Below are 17,500 nucleotides of genomic sequence, written 5' to 3'. Positions count from 1 at the left end.
ACAGTAACAAATGCGTCACTTCCGGGCAATAAGTACGGCTCCGCCCACTTTTGGGGGAGGGGGAAAACAACGCTGTCATTTGAATGCAATACGTATTCTGAAGTTTTGGCCAATCCGATCAGAAATTTAAGAAAACCGTGGATTTTTGGATCTTCAAAGAGCCCGATTACGATGGCCAGACAGGCAAACAATGACATTAAGCCATTAGAAATCAACGATCGGGCTCGATATATGGTTAAATATAGCAGTAGGCTATCGATTTCTTTCATCGAGTCACTTTACGGCCCCGCCCACTTTTGGGGGAAACAACGCTGTCATTTGAATGGCGATCGAGCCTGAAGCCACAGAGCTCTTCTGTTACTTTCCTTTCTTCTTAGAGGAAGTCCAGAAACACTGAACTCTGGATTTGTTTTAATGTTTGAGGTGCAATAAACGACACAGCAGCTTTTTGGCATGATAAAACTATTATCTTCCGCCTCGCTCATGAGAGTAACAGCTGGAGAAATTACAGCTTCGCCTACTGATTTTAATTTAACCATATATCGAGCCCGATTCTCGATTTCCAATGGTTTAATGTAATTGTTTGCCTGACTGGCCATCGTAATCGGGCTCTTTGAAGATCCAAAAATTCACGGTTTTAATTTTTCTTTGATCGGATTGGCAAAAACTTCAGAATTTGATTTGACCGCCATTCAAATGACAGCGTTGTTTTCCCCCAAAAGTGGGCGGGGCCGTATTTTTTGCCCGGAAGTGACGTCGGTGTTACTCTCATCTATAGCCACGGCCCCTAAACACGGCGGCGTGCGTTGCCGCTTCAACGCTTCTGGCCATTCACTTTGAATGGGGTGACGTCACGATTTGCCGAACTGCATTGTGGGAGCAAAGCGTAGCTTCTCTCGCGGTGCTCGCTGCAAAAGTAGAGCAATGTTATACTTTTGCCGCCTCGACGGAGGCGTCAGCCAATCGAATCATATGCCAGTGCAAGCTCTAGCCAATCAAACCGCGTGCTTGTGTGTCTGGGGCGGGAGATTCATGTGATTGGTTGTTGGTCGAGTTTCAGCCCCCCCCGCCGGCAAGCGGCAACGCACGCCGCCGTGTGTAGGCTCCGTAATAGATATTATATCAACTACAAACATCCTGGAGGCTAATCCTTTTAGATGATGGTGCCAATGCTTTAATCATGTCATGTGGGTTTTTAGACTCCTAAATACTGTTCTCGTCAACATTCATATTTAATGGAGATTGCAAAACTCTGGGAAGCCCTTCAAGGTGTTTCGACACTTTAATGTATTGGCAATGCTAACAAAAATACAGTGCTATACTGACCATGTTATATTGTGACATTACATAGCTTTCCTTAAACTAAACTGTATTTGACTTATCGATGATAACATTTAACTGCTTTAGTTTGAACTTGATCTGAGTTTTGCTGCGTGAAGTTATAGACCTGATTTCTCTCTACGTTAGCTGTGAATATTAAAAGATTATCTGCACATTGGGTTGTTTGAGAGTGTTACTCAGCATCAATGGTAGTATGACAATATAATGATGTTAACACCCACATCCAAGCCTTTTCTAGAGGGCACTGTCCTCGATTATGATTGGAGCAAGGCCTTAAGTAGATGATTCAAAACACAAGGTGAAGGAGTTGTATTAAACTCCTCATTCAGCAGATTCTCATTTTGAATGTATGTTTCTGCTCTGATGCTTGCGACCTGCTCTCATCTTCTCTGTCTCTCTCTGTCCAACACTGCGTGGCTTCAGCCTGCTGACTGTACAAACACTTCTCTCCAATATTTCTTTCTCTGTTCTTTCAGTCAATGTCTCTTTTGTATTTGTGCGTTTTTTCCTAAGCCCTCAACTTATGGGACGTTGCTATTTCTCTGATGTGTCCCTGATGTGATTTCTCTTTATTTCAGTTTTTCTAATGTCTAACTGTAAAGATATGTACTGTCTATGACTGCATCGAGATGTCCTTAGTTACTGAAATCCTTAATTGCCAAATACCCTTGAAAAACTACACAGTAAAAAGGTTTCAGGTTTCTGGCCCTAGCATAATGAAAAATCAAATCGATATACCAAATCATTTTCCTATCGAATATGGGTTTAATAATCAGCTTGTGCCTGAAAGTCTGAAACCTTAACCCTTATGTTGTGTTCGGGTCTCCCGTGAACCGTTTCAAGTTAAAATCATATAATAACTACGCCTTAGTTTTTTTTTTATCGGAACAAGGCTTCATGATATCCTCCACAACAGTTATATAAACACTACAAAACAGATTTTGACAATTTACGCCAAGTCCGAAGGTCTCTAAATAATTTAATAATTTCGTGTTTGGGTCTGGGGAGACCCAGCAGAATTGTTTTGGGTGACTCGAGGTCAAATTTGGCCCAATCAAAATTCATCTTTGACTTTAGAAACCCCTCCCCCACCCCCTTCATCAACTGTAACAATAATTTTTCCGCAACATGCACCTGGTCTCGTATCACACCTCTTGATGTAGGTAAATCTTACATAGCTTATTGCCAACTTTAGCGAAATCAATGGATAATAATAATAATATATAAACTTAACAGAAAAAGTAAGGCAATTTGTGTTTCGTAGATTATTCCTATGTTGTAACAATGCATTTTGGCAATAAACGTATACCGTTGGAAAGCCTGTTTTCTTACCTTTCCAATGGTGCCACATTTGTGAGGAACAAGCATTTGTGGGATGAGCAGCAGAGCTGAGTATGTGGGGGGTGCGCCCATGAACAATGTGACAAATCTCCTCTGTCAATGCCAGACTCTAGTTTTGTGTTGTTTGGTGGGTTGGATGATTGAAGTCTGATAAATGAAGACATATTGGCACCAATTGATTGATTTAATAATGGATTCATTTAACAAGCAGCCTCAGTAGTGTGTGGGAGAACCATACACAGCCACAACAGCCTACTTGTTCTTTGATTTGGAATTTCTGCATGTTATCTTTCCTGCAGGGCCTGTTGCTGATTTTGCCAGAGCTGTGCATGTAAACAACACTTTATATGCAATATGTATTAACTTATTACATCCTTAATTGATAACTATATCTTTTCCATGATGTCTTTTTAGTTTCTTTTCTTGTGTGTTTCTTGTTAATACATTTTCTTCTTCCCTGCTGCCCGACTGCGTATCTCTACTTTCTGTTTTGCTTTCTTTAATGTGATTATATATTCCTAACCTGGTCTTTCCTTCTTGCCCATTTCTCTCCTTCTCTTCCTTTGCAACCTTCTGTAGCTGCCACAGCCAACACCAGCACTCTTCCCACTGTTACCACTGCCCCCCCTGCTGCTTTTCATAACATCCCCTCAGTCAACGAAGGTACAGACTGAACTGACGGGTAGCACTTAAGAAAACTCTAAGGGCCATTCTCTCTCTTCCTAGATCTTCCTTCTACATCCTTTCCTTGGCTCTTTCCATTTGTTCCTTTGCCATTTTTGTTGTAAATTCTTTCACTTTTCATTCCTATTTACGTAGTTCTCGCTCTTTCTGTCTCCCTTGATGCCATCACAGTTCTTCACTTCCTCTTACTTCTCAGTTTTTTCCTGCTCATCTCTTGAGTCTTGCTCCCTATTTTATTGCATTAGTCTTGCTTTTATAACTGCAGCAAATGTTAGGCTTTCATCTCCGGTGTCTTTTTTTCTGTGTCTTTGTCCTTGTCTTGTTAAAGAACCCTATGTTTCTCTGTCTGTCCATCATAGCTGAGGTCAGTCCACTTTCAAATCCTTCAGATAAAGAAATTCTCAAAAGTAGAATGCTGCCATCATTGGAAATTAAACCAGTGTTTCCTGGCATATTTCTATATATAAAGAAACATATATAAAAGGGTAGCAAACTATTCACAACAGCAACCAGACAACAAACTCAAATCAAAGGTAAAAGCAAATGTACACAAGTTTTCTAGTGCAGCAAAAATTGGTGAGATAAGGTACGGTGTCATCAGCAAACAAGTCGACTTTTTTTAACTGATGGAATTGAGAGTTCATTGACAACGTTCCTTAGGCCCTTTTTTATTGGCAGAATTGGGCAACCCTGTCCTGTGTCTTCTGTCTCTATCTGTCTGAATGTCCATCTGTCCCGATGGTTCAGTGTCTCTATGGTCACTGTTTGCATGCTTGCTATTTCCATCTGATGGAATGTGGAGTGTGACTCTGGAGGGAAAAAAAGCCAATGAAAACTATTTAAAAAACCAAATACTTACAAATCTGGTTTGCGCAGAACGTCCATCTGACAGTGTGCTACTGAATTTTGAATATGTTGCAAAAGTTGTGTTTGAAGCTATGTAAACTTAAAACATTTATTGTAAATAGGGCTGTCAAACGATTACAATTTGTAATCAGATTAATCACAGCTTAAAATGAATTAATCAGATTAATCACCATTCGAACTATGTCCAAAATATGCCATTTCTTTATGTATATTGTTGTGGGAATGGAAAGATAAATGAAAGAAGGCGGATATATCCATTTAACATACAGTATGTATGTATGTTTATTATAACATTGTTCTGTATGTCGAAATGAAAGACAGCCCACACACCTATCAATCATCAAACCGTGGGGTCTTAATTCATTACGTGTTGATTTATATCCGTAATGTTGTATCGATGTATATAGAGATGTACTGCAGCAAAAGTATTCTCCGTCAGGACTTCCTGCAACACCACGCCGTTATCTCGATTCTGATTGGCCAAAAGACATTATCAAAGATCTTCTATTGAGAAGACGATCACTACGTGACAAAAGTTTTCAAAACCGTTTCTAGTCTTCGGTATTTCCAGACAAGTGGCTACTGAAATCAATCTTACTAACAGCTGTCTGTGCAATTTACTCGGCGCAAGTTGACGGACTTTATTTTGCTTACTTTAACATCATTTTTCGTGGTGGGGCTAAGCCATTTCTTGGTATGGTTGTAGCCAACCCCAGCCATACCCCAGCGCTGCCACTGGTGGGATGTATGGGGCGGGCCATTCTGCACATGCGTTAAATGCGTTAAATATTTTAACGCAATTAATTAAAAAAATTAATTACCGCCGTTAACGTGATAATTTTGACAGCATTAATTGTAAATGAACTTAAGTGTTCATCGTAGCTCCATGGCTGAAGTCTTTCTCCCTCTCATGGCCTAATGCTGTTTTCTCTTTTTTAAACAGATATAACTAAAACATGTTTCTGTTTTTCTAACAGGGTGTTAAGACAGAGACCTGTTGCCCGAAATACTATGAACAACCTGAATGTGCCCGCAAAAGAGACTAACATACAGCAATTTAGGATTATTTTAATTTAGTTTTTAGTTTAATACAGGAAAACAGCAAGCATGCACACAGAGACTCATTCCTTTAAATATTAAGAACCAACTTCTAACTTTGTTATAGTAAATGGCAACTATAGCAAATATGTCACATTTTTACATAAGCACTGCCCTGCAGAAACCTTATTATTCAAATTGAAAACTTCTACTACTGCCACTTACATACTTGTTTCAACCCAAAGTGACCTATTTGTCATTTAACTTCCCACATGTCCTAGTTGTTTTAAACCACTCCACCTAATCGGAAAAAACATCAGATGTATATCCAAATGAAGTTACACATCAAAGTTAAGTCTGATAAAATGTTGATGCAGGTTCTCCCATTTCATATTATCACTATGACCCAACTTGTATTCAAGAGCTGAAGAAATAACAGCAGAGGAACTTCCTGTGTTAGCATTTGGGCTAACTGTTCTTCTCCCAGCATGGGTTTGCAAGTGTAAATGGGATGTAAAAACTTTGAATTTGAGGTTTCTGCAAGACAGTGAAAGCACATGTTGTGAATAGAAGTTGACTGATTATTACTTTCTGATTGTGCATAATAAGACAGTTTGATTATGGTCTAAGACAGACTAACATTTTTATTTTTGTGAAATGCATCCCTGTATATGTTCCTGTATATTCCAATGGCGGAGGTAAGTCTACATAGTGCCGTTGGCAAAGAAATCTGGATGGAATTTCTTTCCAGCTTGAAAGCCGTATACTGTCCATTCAAGTGCATTGTTCAAAGATGCATCTTCTCTGGAAACCATATATTAAACCAATATATGTGAGTAAGGTGCTTGGTTCATGTGGAGTATCAGCGAGTAAACATTTAAGTCCATTTGTCGTCACAGACGTGTTAAACCTGGTGTACATGTCTTACTGTTTGGTGTTAAATATAAATATATGCCCTCATTGTGGCTGATTCAGCGAGATTTGAGGCCTTTTAAAGCGATACCAAGACATTTTGAATGACAGTTTTAACACCAGTCAATCGTGTTATTGCTGAGAAATTGATCTTTCCAACATAATCTATAAACCTAAAATTATTTTTAAGGTTGTAAGTAAACTCCTCCACACATGAAATACAAAAACACACTCAAGTTCATCATGCTAAGGTGTCGCTATGAGGCTTGGATCAATCTGCAGTTCTGTGTATCTGTTGTTTACCTGGTCGAATGCCATCAAACATACTCTGGTTAGCAAAAATAATAACTTTGCTCCAATAGAGACTGCAAATATTAGCCGATAATATTCCCATCCTGTGTCCTGTTGTTAGTGAGACTTGTATAAGTAAGAAGGATGTTTGTGAGTGTGAGAAACTCTCTGCTGTCATATGTAGCATTTTTTTTTATTTGAACACTATCAAAGCAATATTTAATATATTGTTTATGGTATACATATTTGTTAACGCTCTCTGCAGTGTGTAATGGTAAAACTTGCCCAAAAAAATTATGCAATCAGGTGGTTTATCTAACACTTCATAACATTTTGCACCATAATAACTTCTGACCAGACCAATTTCGACATTTCTAGTCCTCTGATGCTCCTCTGCTTGTACACAAAATCAGAAATATTCATTTGGTCGGCTCTAATACAAGCTGCATCATCACCAAATCGTTTGATCTGTCCCATCACTTTCATATAACCTATAAATAAAATTAAAAGAAAATGTTTTTTTTTGTGACAGCAGTGAGATGTGTGAATGAGCTGATGAGAGGCCTTTGAATTGTATATTTGTTGTGTCTCCTCTGACTGTGTGTGTGTATCTTTGTGTGTGTGTGTGTGTGTGCGTTTGTGTGTGTGTGTGTGTGTGTGTGTGTGTGTGTGTGTGTTTGTGTGTGTGTGCAGGTTGGAGCCAGCTAGCAGCCATGCACTGTGTGATGCTCCCTGACCTCCTTGGACTGGACAAGTTCAGACCTCCTCTGCTAGAGATGTTGGCGAGAAGATGGCAGGACCGCTGTCTGGAGGTAACACACACACACACACACACACACACACACACACACACACACACACACACACACACACACACACACACACACACACACACAATAATATCAAGCAACCCCATTTTGAAAGAAAAGTTACCCGTATTGTTCTTTTTCTAATAACAGGATTATGTAGATGAATTATTTGAAATGTTGCCAAGTTGGATATATCTGTTCCACCTACCATGCAAGAAATGAACCATATTTGTTAACTTTTTTTTAAATAAAAATGAATAACATTTTAAAAATGATATAGCATGAGCTTCAACATGGCTATTCACCTAATGACCCTGTATGGAAGTAAAATAAAAATTCATAACCTTAACCTATTTAATGTTTTAGGTGCGTGAAGCAGCTCAAGCTCTCTTACTGGCTGAGTTGAGGCGGATTGGCCAATCAGGACGTAAAGACACCATTGACTTGTGGGCTCCATACCTGCCTCAGTATGTGGACACTGTCAGCTCCCGTAAGTACCCAACACTGCCATATAACTCAAAGAATGATAGACAGATGTGATTTGTTTTATACCACCTTTTAGTTGTGGATGTACAGCTTGAACAGGAGGTGGCCGAGCACACAGCCCTGGGGAACCCCAGTTTCGAACACAAGAGTAGAGGCTGTGTGACCACCAAACCAAACTGAGTGATAGCTCTTTGTGAGAAATTCCAATATGCAGTTGCAGAGAGTGTTTTTAAGCCCAGAGTGGTAGGTTTAATAAAAAATATTGTGTGGGAGAAATGTGTTGAAAGTTGAGCGGAAATCAACAAAAAGCATTTTGACGTAGGTGTTGTTATTTTACAGACGTGGGAGTACTAAGTGGAGGGCAATTGAGACTGCATCCTCTGTGGATATGAGGAAACAAATACAAGATATGTGAAAGAAGTTTGTGAACGCATCGTCAGCAATGAAACAGGAAGTTCTCTTTTAGGGATGATAAACTTCCTTATGAAAAAGGTCTTTGAAGAATCACAGACTGGAAAAAAAAAAAAAAAAGTGTAGTTCCGTTACCATTCACCATGGAAAACGCACAAAACTTGGCGTATGCATTAACAGAATCCAAATATATTCCCTGTTACAATTTCCCTGCTTTTGTATTGTAAGGGGACTCATTAGCAACCGCTACAAAACTTATTCAGATTTTGTCCGTTTCTATTTTAAGAACCTAGAGACTAAAATACAAAGAAAGTTTTCCATTGCAAGACCCTTGCTGTGATGTCGTAGCTACTTAATCTAATTTATAACACCCTCCATCACGGGCCACGGACTCACTTTTAAAATAATGTTTTTTAAAGTATCAAAACCGGATCTGATTTCGGTACGGTATACCGTAGCCACCAGTAACCGGTATTTCGGTGATACCGGTATGCATCCCTAGTCACAACAGTACCCCTAAAACAGGTTGATATGTGAGGACCCATCCATTGCTGCCTGCAGTATTAATTTGTTTGACAAACATTATTTCCAGTCATGTTTGTGGTTTTAAAGATCAGTTAGCTTTACATTTTTGTCGCAGCTTAAGGAACTATTCCCGATCTCTATCTCTCTATTCATTTGTATATATTCCACGCTCTCCGTCTCCCTGTCTATAGTTACACCTGCTGAAGAGGAGGAAGGTAGAGCTCCACCGTCTGTTACTAGAAACAGCCGACTAAAATACTCTGTGTGTGTCCTGTGTGTCCTGTGTGTCCTGTGTGTGTTTGGGAGTCGCCTTGTGGTTGCTGAGGATGCTGGGGGTTTCTCAGGGGAACAGTTGCCATGGAAACGGGAACCGGTCAGTATTGTGTTACCAGAGCAGTACCGCAGTCGGAGAGGGGGAGTGATGGGCTGGTGGTGACCTCAGGGGACTAGGGGAGGGGGTTGGGGGGCAGAGAGAGAGAGAGAGAGAGAGAGAGAGACAGAGAGAGAGAGAGAGAGAGAGAGGTTAAAGGGTCATTGAATTTGATCTGTTTGCTGCACAGCAATACTGGAACAGAGTAAGACGACTCCTGCCGCTCCTGGAACATCATGGGAAAATTCGGGGAATGTGTTGAATCCTCTGGAGAAGTGTGTTGTGGAACACGAAATATAGGATTTCCACACATTTTGAACTAAAACTCAGACCTTATTTTCGTCCTGTAAAACAGGGTGTGTCAACCATTCCTGGTCTGTGAGCTTGTGTTTTAATCGCTGCAGATTAACATTTGTCCAAAATCCGATTGGATTTAAAGAAAGAATAAAACATCTCTGACAAACGCAGAGTAAGAGCAAATGCACTTGCCAGAAGGAAAAAGCTAATGTTAGGCTATCGACAAACTACAGCTGAGAGACTCGTATTCTGCCTGATGACGTTTAGTAGTGTATTCATTCACTTGTTAGCAACCGCTGTATTTAAGAAACATAGAAGCGTCAGATATTCACGAGTGGAGTATGTACTGATTCTTTTATGTCGTAGAACAAAACAAAATCTCTTCAGCTTGTGTTAGCCACAGATCTTAAATCCTTGCATCTGAACCCAAAACTTGTTGTAAAAACAGTTGACTTGGTGACTAGGAACAGCAAGTGATAAAATGCTAACTGATTTCCGTGTTTCAGGACTCATTCGTGCACGACTATAGAGAGCAGGAGATATATGATGGGGGAAGAAGAGCCTGTGAAAGAAGTGGGCTAGAGAAAAAACAACAGACTTGTAGCATCAATAAATTCCCAGGGTCCATTTTCTGAAGTGAAAGTGTACATGTACAAGTGTTGAGCGTCAAAAACACTTTGAATGTCTCGTGTAAAATGACATCTCTCTCTCTCTCCCTCTCTCTCTCTCTCTCTCTCTCTCTCTCAGCTCATCCTCTCCAGCAGCAGTGTAGTTGATGTTAAAAGGAATACACCTGTATTTATCCATTAGCTTTTAGTGGGAGGAATTGTCACTGAGTCCTACTGTCGCAGTACTGGGCTCAGCAATTGACCACACACACACACACACACACACACACACACACACACACACACACACACACACACACACACACACACACACACACACACACACACACACACACACACACACACACACACACACACACACACACACACAGACACACACAGCAGTGGCCCTGACCTTTGAGCTCTCCTGGAAGCGTTTAAAAGGCTTTAACACAAAGGAAACGGGGCGAAGCTGCAGTTGTTAACCTGCACTCAGAGGGAGAGAAATAAACCAAGCGCAGCGTTTATCATCACGCCTCAGTTTAAGTAGCTGCTTTGGAGGCTTAGCTTTCAGATATTTCACAATAAACTAAAAACAGACAAGGCATTAAAATATAAACAATGAAAACAATACATGTATACATCAAAGCGCTAGTGCTTTTGATATAAATCCTATTTTTCAATAATACTTAGGATTCACTTTTATAAACTTTAATACAGATGTTTCTGTATAAAATCTACAAAGAATAAGAGTATTGTTAAACAAAAAGATGGGAAATATTCATTATAGCTTCCTTTTTAAGAGTAAGATGAGAACATCGATATGTTTTTTGATGTTTGTGTCAGACGCGGTTAGCCTAGCTTAGCATAAGGACTCAAAGCGGGGGAAAGGGCTCGCCTACCAACACCTCTAAAACTCTTTGAACGCTGCTCACAAACGGAGAGTAAAGCTTTAATCTTTGGGGTGGAAGACTTCCAGATCTGCAGGGGGGACAAAGGGGACTGTTGGGGCCCTGGAGAGAGAGAGGGTCTCTACACACACTCATATTCACACACACTTGATTAAACAAGTCCCTGGTATTGTTCGGCCTCACACACGCATGAACACACACAGTTTTTAGGGTCAAACGGTGTGTGTGAAGCTCTTTGATCGCTGAACAGCAGTCACCATTTCCTCTCTCTCTCTCTCCTCAGTCTTTAGTTCACGATCTGCCTCGATCACCCAGTCATGTCCGTCTTCTTTAAACTCGTGGACCTGCTGTTAGAGACCCGCCCCCTCCTCTCATTTGCTTTTCTTCTCACCTCCTCCTAATAACCTGTTTCTTTTTAACATCTGTCTTTTCATCACCACTTCTCCTCCCTCTCTTCCACTTCATTTCCTTCCCTCCCCCTTATCACCTCCTCTGCCCTTTTTTCCTCTTCACTATTTCTTCGTTGCACACCTTTTCCATCTTTCCTCCCCATTTTCCCCTTTTCTTTTTTCTTTTTTCTGTCCCTTCTTCATTCTTTGCTTGGTCAATTTAGGTGACATTGAGTGTCCTTATGTTCTTTTAAATACTTCGTATAGATAATCTTCTCCAATATATTCCTATATATTAGTTTGTTACATTTACAATAATAAATAAATACAACAGAATAAACAAGTAATTATATTAAAGGTGGGGTAGGTACGTTTGGAGAAACCAGCTCGAGTGCGCTAGAATTAGAAAATACACAACCGGAAATAATCTGCTACTTCCTTACAGAGCCCCTCCTCCAACACACACGAACGCGCACATGACCAATGAGGGCACGAGATAAGTTTGTGCACAGATGGAAGGCTGACAGGCAGGTAGGCCATCCAGTTACTTTAGCCGAGCCGGCTCAGATGATTGGTCGTGCTTTTTACAGCGCTACGGCTTCAACAGATAAAATATTTGTATATATTTTTAGTTCAAAGCATTTAATTTATTCATTGCTATCGGGATGTTAAGAGCATTCCATGGAATATAACAAAAAGTGTATCTCCAGCCGATTTCTCAAACTTACCTACCCCACCTTTAATCCAAATAGAAATATGATATAAATAGCCGACACTAAACAAGTAGGATGTGTTTGTAAAGCACAAAAATGCAATACATTTCTGAAATATGTTTGTTAAAAGAGAAAAACCATGAAATAAAATGTTCCATTGATTGTTTTATCAACAGTTCTTGAGAAAAGATCAAAGGAAATTGAAGCAGGAAAAGAGGAGAGCCCACTATTTAAAGAACACAGAGAGAGAGAGGAGGAAAGAGAGAGCGGCTGACAGAAGAGAGGAGGAGGAGGAGGAGGATGGAGGTTAACAAGGCATGCTGGGAGCTATGTGTCATGGCTGACATGACAAGCTTGACCTTGGAGCAAGGCAGAACGCCCCCTCTTCCTCCCCCCTGTCACCCGCCCCTCCTCCACCTCCCTCTGCTCCTGCAGTTATAGGCTGGGGTGTGTGTGGGTGTGTGTGTGTGTGTGTGTCTTTGTCCGTGTGTGTGTGCCTTTTTATCGACACCATAATTAGCCAAATCTGCGCAGTGGTTCATAAAGTGGTGCAGGAATGAGTCCTTAACCCCATTTAGCATGTTAGCACTTCTGGGCTTCCTCGTCTGGAAGTCAACGTTTTTTTGAATGAGTTTAAGATTAGCTTCCTGAGATAATGTCCAGCTTACAAGAGGCTCACGTTATGTTCGAGACCCAGCGCCAAGGCATGAGGTTTTTATGGGAGGGGCCACAAAACTATCAAGTGAAGCGACCTAAATTAAACACCATTAAAGCAACATGGCCAACAGCATTGGGTAACGATTCATGCCGCTCCGAATACGCACACATGTAACATTCAAACCCTTTTGCAACCGCGTGTGTATGCCTATCAGTTTCCCTAAGCTCATCTGTTGCTCCTATGGATGATTCCTTTGTGCATTTTGCCCTCTCAGCCACCTTTTTGATTTTGACGTGACAAACCGTAACACCTGTCAGCCAATCCAGGGTGTCCGCGGGGTCTTAAAAAGTATTCAAAGTTGATAAATCAATTTAGCGAAAATCAAGGCTATTAAAAAGCATTAAACGGGATTTTCTAAGGTATCACATTTTGTAGCTTGTTTTCAATAAGTATATAAATGGTCCAAAGAGGTTTTATTCTACAGTGTGCCTGAATGTAATCATTGCGTAGGTGTGTAGTGTGATTCTGTGTAGTTTATTTATGGCATCCCGTTGGGTTTGACGTCATCTGAACAGGACATCGCACGCTCACTGCTTGATAGCACGCGACGGTCCGTTTACGCCGGTTATTAAACAACATTGTTATGGGGAAATGCAAGTCTGCGTCCAAATGGTTGGAAGATAAGGAGGAAGGACAATCCATACTGTATATAGTCAATGTGAGGTAAATTGTGTCACCAAGGTAACCGGTTAAAACTCAAAGTGGCGATGAGGTCTTAAAATGTATGGAAAGGGTCTTAAAAGGAATTACATTTGACTTCAGGATTCCTCCATATACCCAGAACATAGTATTTATCACATGTATCTTTACTAATTCTTTGTTTCTGAGTTTTAGCTTTTGCACCCAACCCTGTAAAGCTCCTGTGAACTGAAATTGAACTGAGAGGGAGAGCGCTTTGTAATTGGAAACATCAGTTTGTCTTTTTATCCAATCACAGCAAAGCATCAATTGTGTTTTTAATTAAGTTCAATTAAGTCTTTTTTTATCACTTTAATCACGGTAAATTAAGTGTGTGTGTGTGTGTGTGTGTGTGTGTGTGTGTGTGTGTGTGTGTGTGTGTGTGTGTGTGTGTGTGTGTGTGTGTGTGTGTGTGTGTGTGTGTGTGTGTGTGTGTGTGTGTGTGTGTGTGTGTGTGTGTGTGTGTGTGTGTGTGTGTGTGTGTGTTGTATAGTGTCATGTTAACCAGGAACAATCAATGTAATTACACTTTTTTTAAATGCCCCAAATGATGTTTATTTCTGAAATGATATCTTTTTTCAGGCTGTTCATTTCGTGTGTGTAATTAATTAATGATGCTGTTTTCCCAGAGATTAGCCATTACCTTAAGTCGCTTCATTCATTAGCGCTGCATCATTCATTAGCAGAGCAGCTCATGGAAAGCCACTCGTAATTGGCAATGGAGAGATAAGGGCTAAATGAAAACACTAAATATAGAGTGTGTGTGTTTTCATTAATTCTCTCGATAAGCAGGCCATATAAACCTTTATTAGCTACTTAACCAAGACAGTTATCCTGATAATGAGAATCAAGACAACGAATGAGCTTACTAACAACACACACACACACACACACACACACACACACACACACACACACACACACACACACACACACACACACACACACACACACACACACAGCGTATTGTAATTAATATGTTAATCACAGTGCAGACAGAGTTGTATTGACAGAGATTTGTGAATATTCTAAATATAAAAACTGTGCGTACGACCGCACTACCAACCTCATTATCATGCTTGCATCCATATTATCATACGTAGAATCACGTGCACATATACTTAGATACATATAACAATGACACACACATTTGCCCTGTCACCCGTGTGTTTCCTTTGACACCAGAGGCTGTTATTTATAATAATATGAAATGTTTCTCTCTCTCCTCAGCTGGCTCCACCACTGAGCCCTCCCCTCCGGCTCCGCCCCCTCCCGAGGCTCAGCCAATAGAAGCAAAGGTTCCTGAGGAGGAAATGGACGTCACGGATGATGACATCATAGCAGGTAGGAACGAAAAAATACTGATTTAATTGTGTGAGGGTAAAAACAATGTGTAACCTACAGAAATCAACAGTGGTGCTATGTTAACAAACTGACATTTAAAGGGTGTGTGTTGTCTGAAGCGTAATGCCAGTGTACTTTTAGTTTATTACACACACACACACACACACACACACACACACACACACACACACACACACACACACACACACACACTGCTAATCCAGTTATTTTGACACATTGCCCTGTTTAACGGTGGCAGACACATACAGTGACTACACTCATACTTACAAACATTTTATAACCAGTGCATTTGTATTTACTACTAACCAGCTCATCATCGTCTCATTAGGTTCAAGGTTCTTTATAGTCAAACTAACTTAGCTACAGAGTAATTATGTCGTTGATATTCTAAGGTCACAGGCTTCTCCAACAATGCAACAGCAGACAATATTAAAACAATATCAAAGTCTATTATATTATAAGTAAAACAATAGGAATGTGCAATACGAGAATCAATTAATCAATTAACCATACAGAATTGAGAAATGAGGGAAATTAAAAGAGAATAAAATTGTATTTCGAAAGAAGATTTGGTGTTATTAAAACCATCTTAGAAATGTCTCTCCTCGCCCTCTGTCCTTCCTCATCACCCGCTCCCTCTCTCAGACCAGTCAATATCACCGATGTGACAATTTATCATTTCTCACTGCTCATTTTTCTCCTATTGACAGCAGGGTTTTTTTTATTCAGTCTCTGCAGTATTACATTTTCTAGCAGGCGTCTCAAAGACAAACCAAAATGTGAATCTCCCTCCTCTATTCCATCTTTCCTCTCTTTATTTCTTGCTTCCTCGGTCTAGTTTGTGAACTCCTCCGTTCCAAATCCAATTAAAAAAATATATATATAAAAATCTTGAATGAAGATTTGTTTTTTTAGAAAAGCTTTTTGTGTTTTAGGTGATGCAGATAGTTTCACGTCCATTGTAATGAATACTGGGGAGGAAATAAAGAAGTATAGGAGAGAAGTGAAGGACAAGAGAAGAGAAAAGGGCAAAGGAAAGGAAGTAAGGAGACGCGGAACGAGATGAAGAGGAAACGAGGGACAGAAAGACAGATGTTGACAGCTGTAGAATAACTAGGCTGCAGCGATAGACTCATAACCTCAGTCTCCCCTGTCATACACACACACACACACACACACACACACACACACACACACACACACACACACACACACACACACACACACACACACACACACACACACACACACACACACGTAAACAGTTCAGAATGTGCAGGTGACAACAGTTGTTGCTCAGTGCCACAGCTGCAAAACCTCCAAGATCAGAACTCACACGCCCCTGAACACACACACGGACATTTGTGTGTATTTGTGTGTGTGTGTGTGTGTGCTGTAATTATTTCCCTAGTAGTGTCAGGGGATGTCATTAGGATCCACACCACCCTCATCGTTACACACCAACACACATACACACACTCTTTGCGCACGCACTCACCCACAAACACACACAGACACGCATACACAAACACACACACACAGACACGCACACACACTTAGAGAATTATTTTTTCAGTGTAATATCTTTATTGTTGCATTTCCTTTTGTCTCGTTGACCGATCTTAGCGAATAATAACATTGGTCACTGGTGTAGTTGCATTAACAAACAGATCATATCCATGTTGGATAGAAATGTGGTTCTTCAGAGAGTCTCTCATCTCTGCCTCTGATGGAGGGGGTAACCTCAGGGAGGTCAAAGGTCCCTACTGGACACCACACACACACACACACACACACACACACACACACACACACACACACACACACACACACACACACACACACACACACACACACACATATTATCAGTGTGCTGGCAGGCATGTTGTCTCCTTCAGGATTCAGAGCCTCCAGACAACAACATGTACTAAAATATGAATACACACTCGCAATAATATTCCTTTCTATTTGTTTGTTATGAGGAAGGCTAGAAGGTCGTACCCTTGCGTGGGGTCCACAGCCGCACAGATAGAGGTTGGAGGTCAAGGTCAGGCGGACCCTCACCTCCCGGTGTCATTAGTCCGCTGGTGATTTGGTTAGCTGAAACGCTAGCCTCCCCTGCTAATCCTAATAGTGGAGCCTGGAGGTCGTTTGGGTCAGATCACATTTCTCCTCAGAACAGATTGAACTTATGAAAAGATAAATGGTCGCAGCGGCAACACCAAACGCTCTGATTGTTTCTCTTTGCTTTACACGCTGAGGGGCCCAGGTGGTGTATGGGAATATAATTCTATCATGGACAGAAGATTGAAGTTAGCGTCCAAAAGTAAATAATGTACAGGAATTTATTTCTGTTGCCTCCGTACATTAACAGCAGTAGTAGTACAGTAGAGTCTGTTTTACGGTGTAGGAGGTGTAGGACAGTGTATGTTAGGGCATATTTAATGTATAGCACTGTGGTACATTATGCTGCATAGCACACTATAGGATGCTTTAATTTAATAATAATATGTTGTATGGTGTAATATATGTTATTGATAAGCATGTAGTGTAACTCACACTTGCCAAGGACATTTGTATCTACGGTGTCACATAAAAACTGGTAAAACAATCAAGAAAAGATCATTAAAGCAAGGAGACATGTCACAGTAGAGACACTAAATGCTAATATGAACCTGGAAATGAGCAGAATGTCTCCTTTAAAGGGAACCTATCATGCAAAATCCACTTCTGTACGTCTTTTCTA

At 40.5% G+C, this 17,500-nt stretch overlaps 1 protein-coding gene across 1 annotated transcript in view; it reads left to right on the top strand.

Annotated features, from left to right (window-relative positions):
* The window catches only part of wdr7 (WD repeat domain 7), a gene marked incomplete at both ends in the record, with an annotated part of 127,345 nt that overhangs the window by 38,579 nt on the left and 71,266 nt on the right, over positions 1-17,500 (top strand). The window contains 4 exon segments of the mRNA XM_079659974.1: positions 3,262-3,345; positions 7,168-7,286; positions 7,650-7,773; positions 14,620-14,734. Of these exon segments, the coding sequence (XP_079516100.1) occupies positions 3,262-3,345; positions 7,168-7,286; positions 7,650-7,773; positions 14,620-14,734 (442 nt within the window).

Source organism: Notothenia rossii (assembly GCF_949606895.1).
Source record: "Notothenia rossii genome assembly, chromosome: 11".
NCBI lineage: Eukaryota > Metazoa > Chordata > Actinopteri > Perciformes > Nototheniidae > Notothenia > Notothenia rossii.
This window is presented reverse-complemented; position numbering and strand designations above follow the sequence as displayed.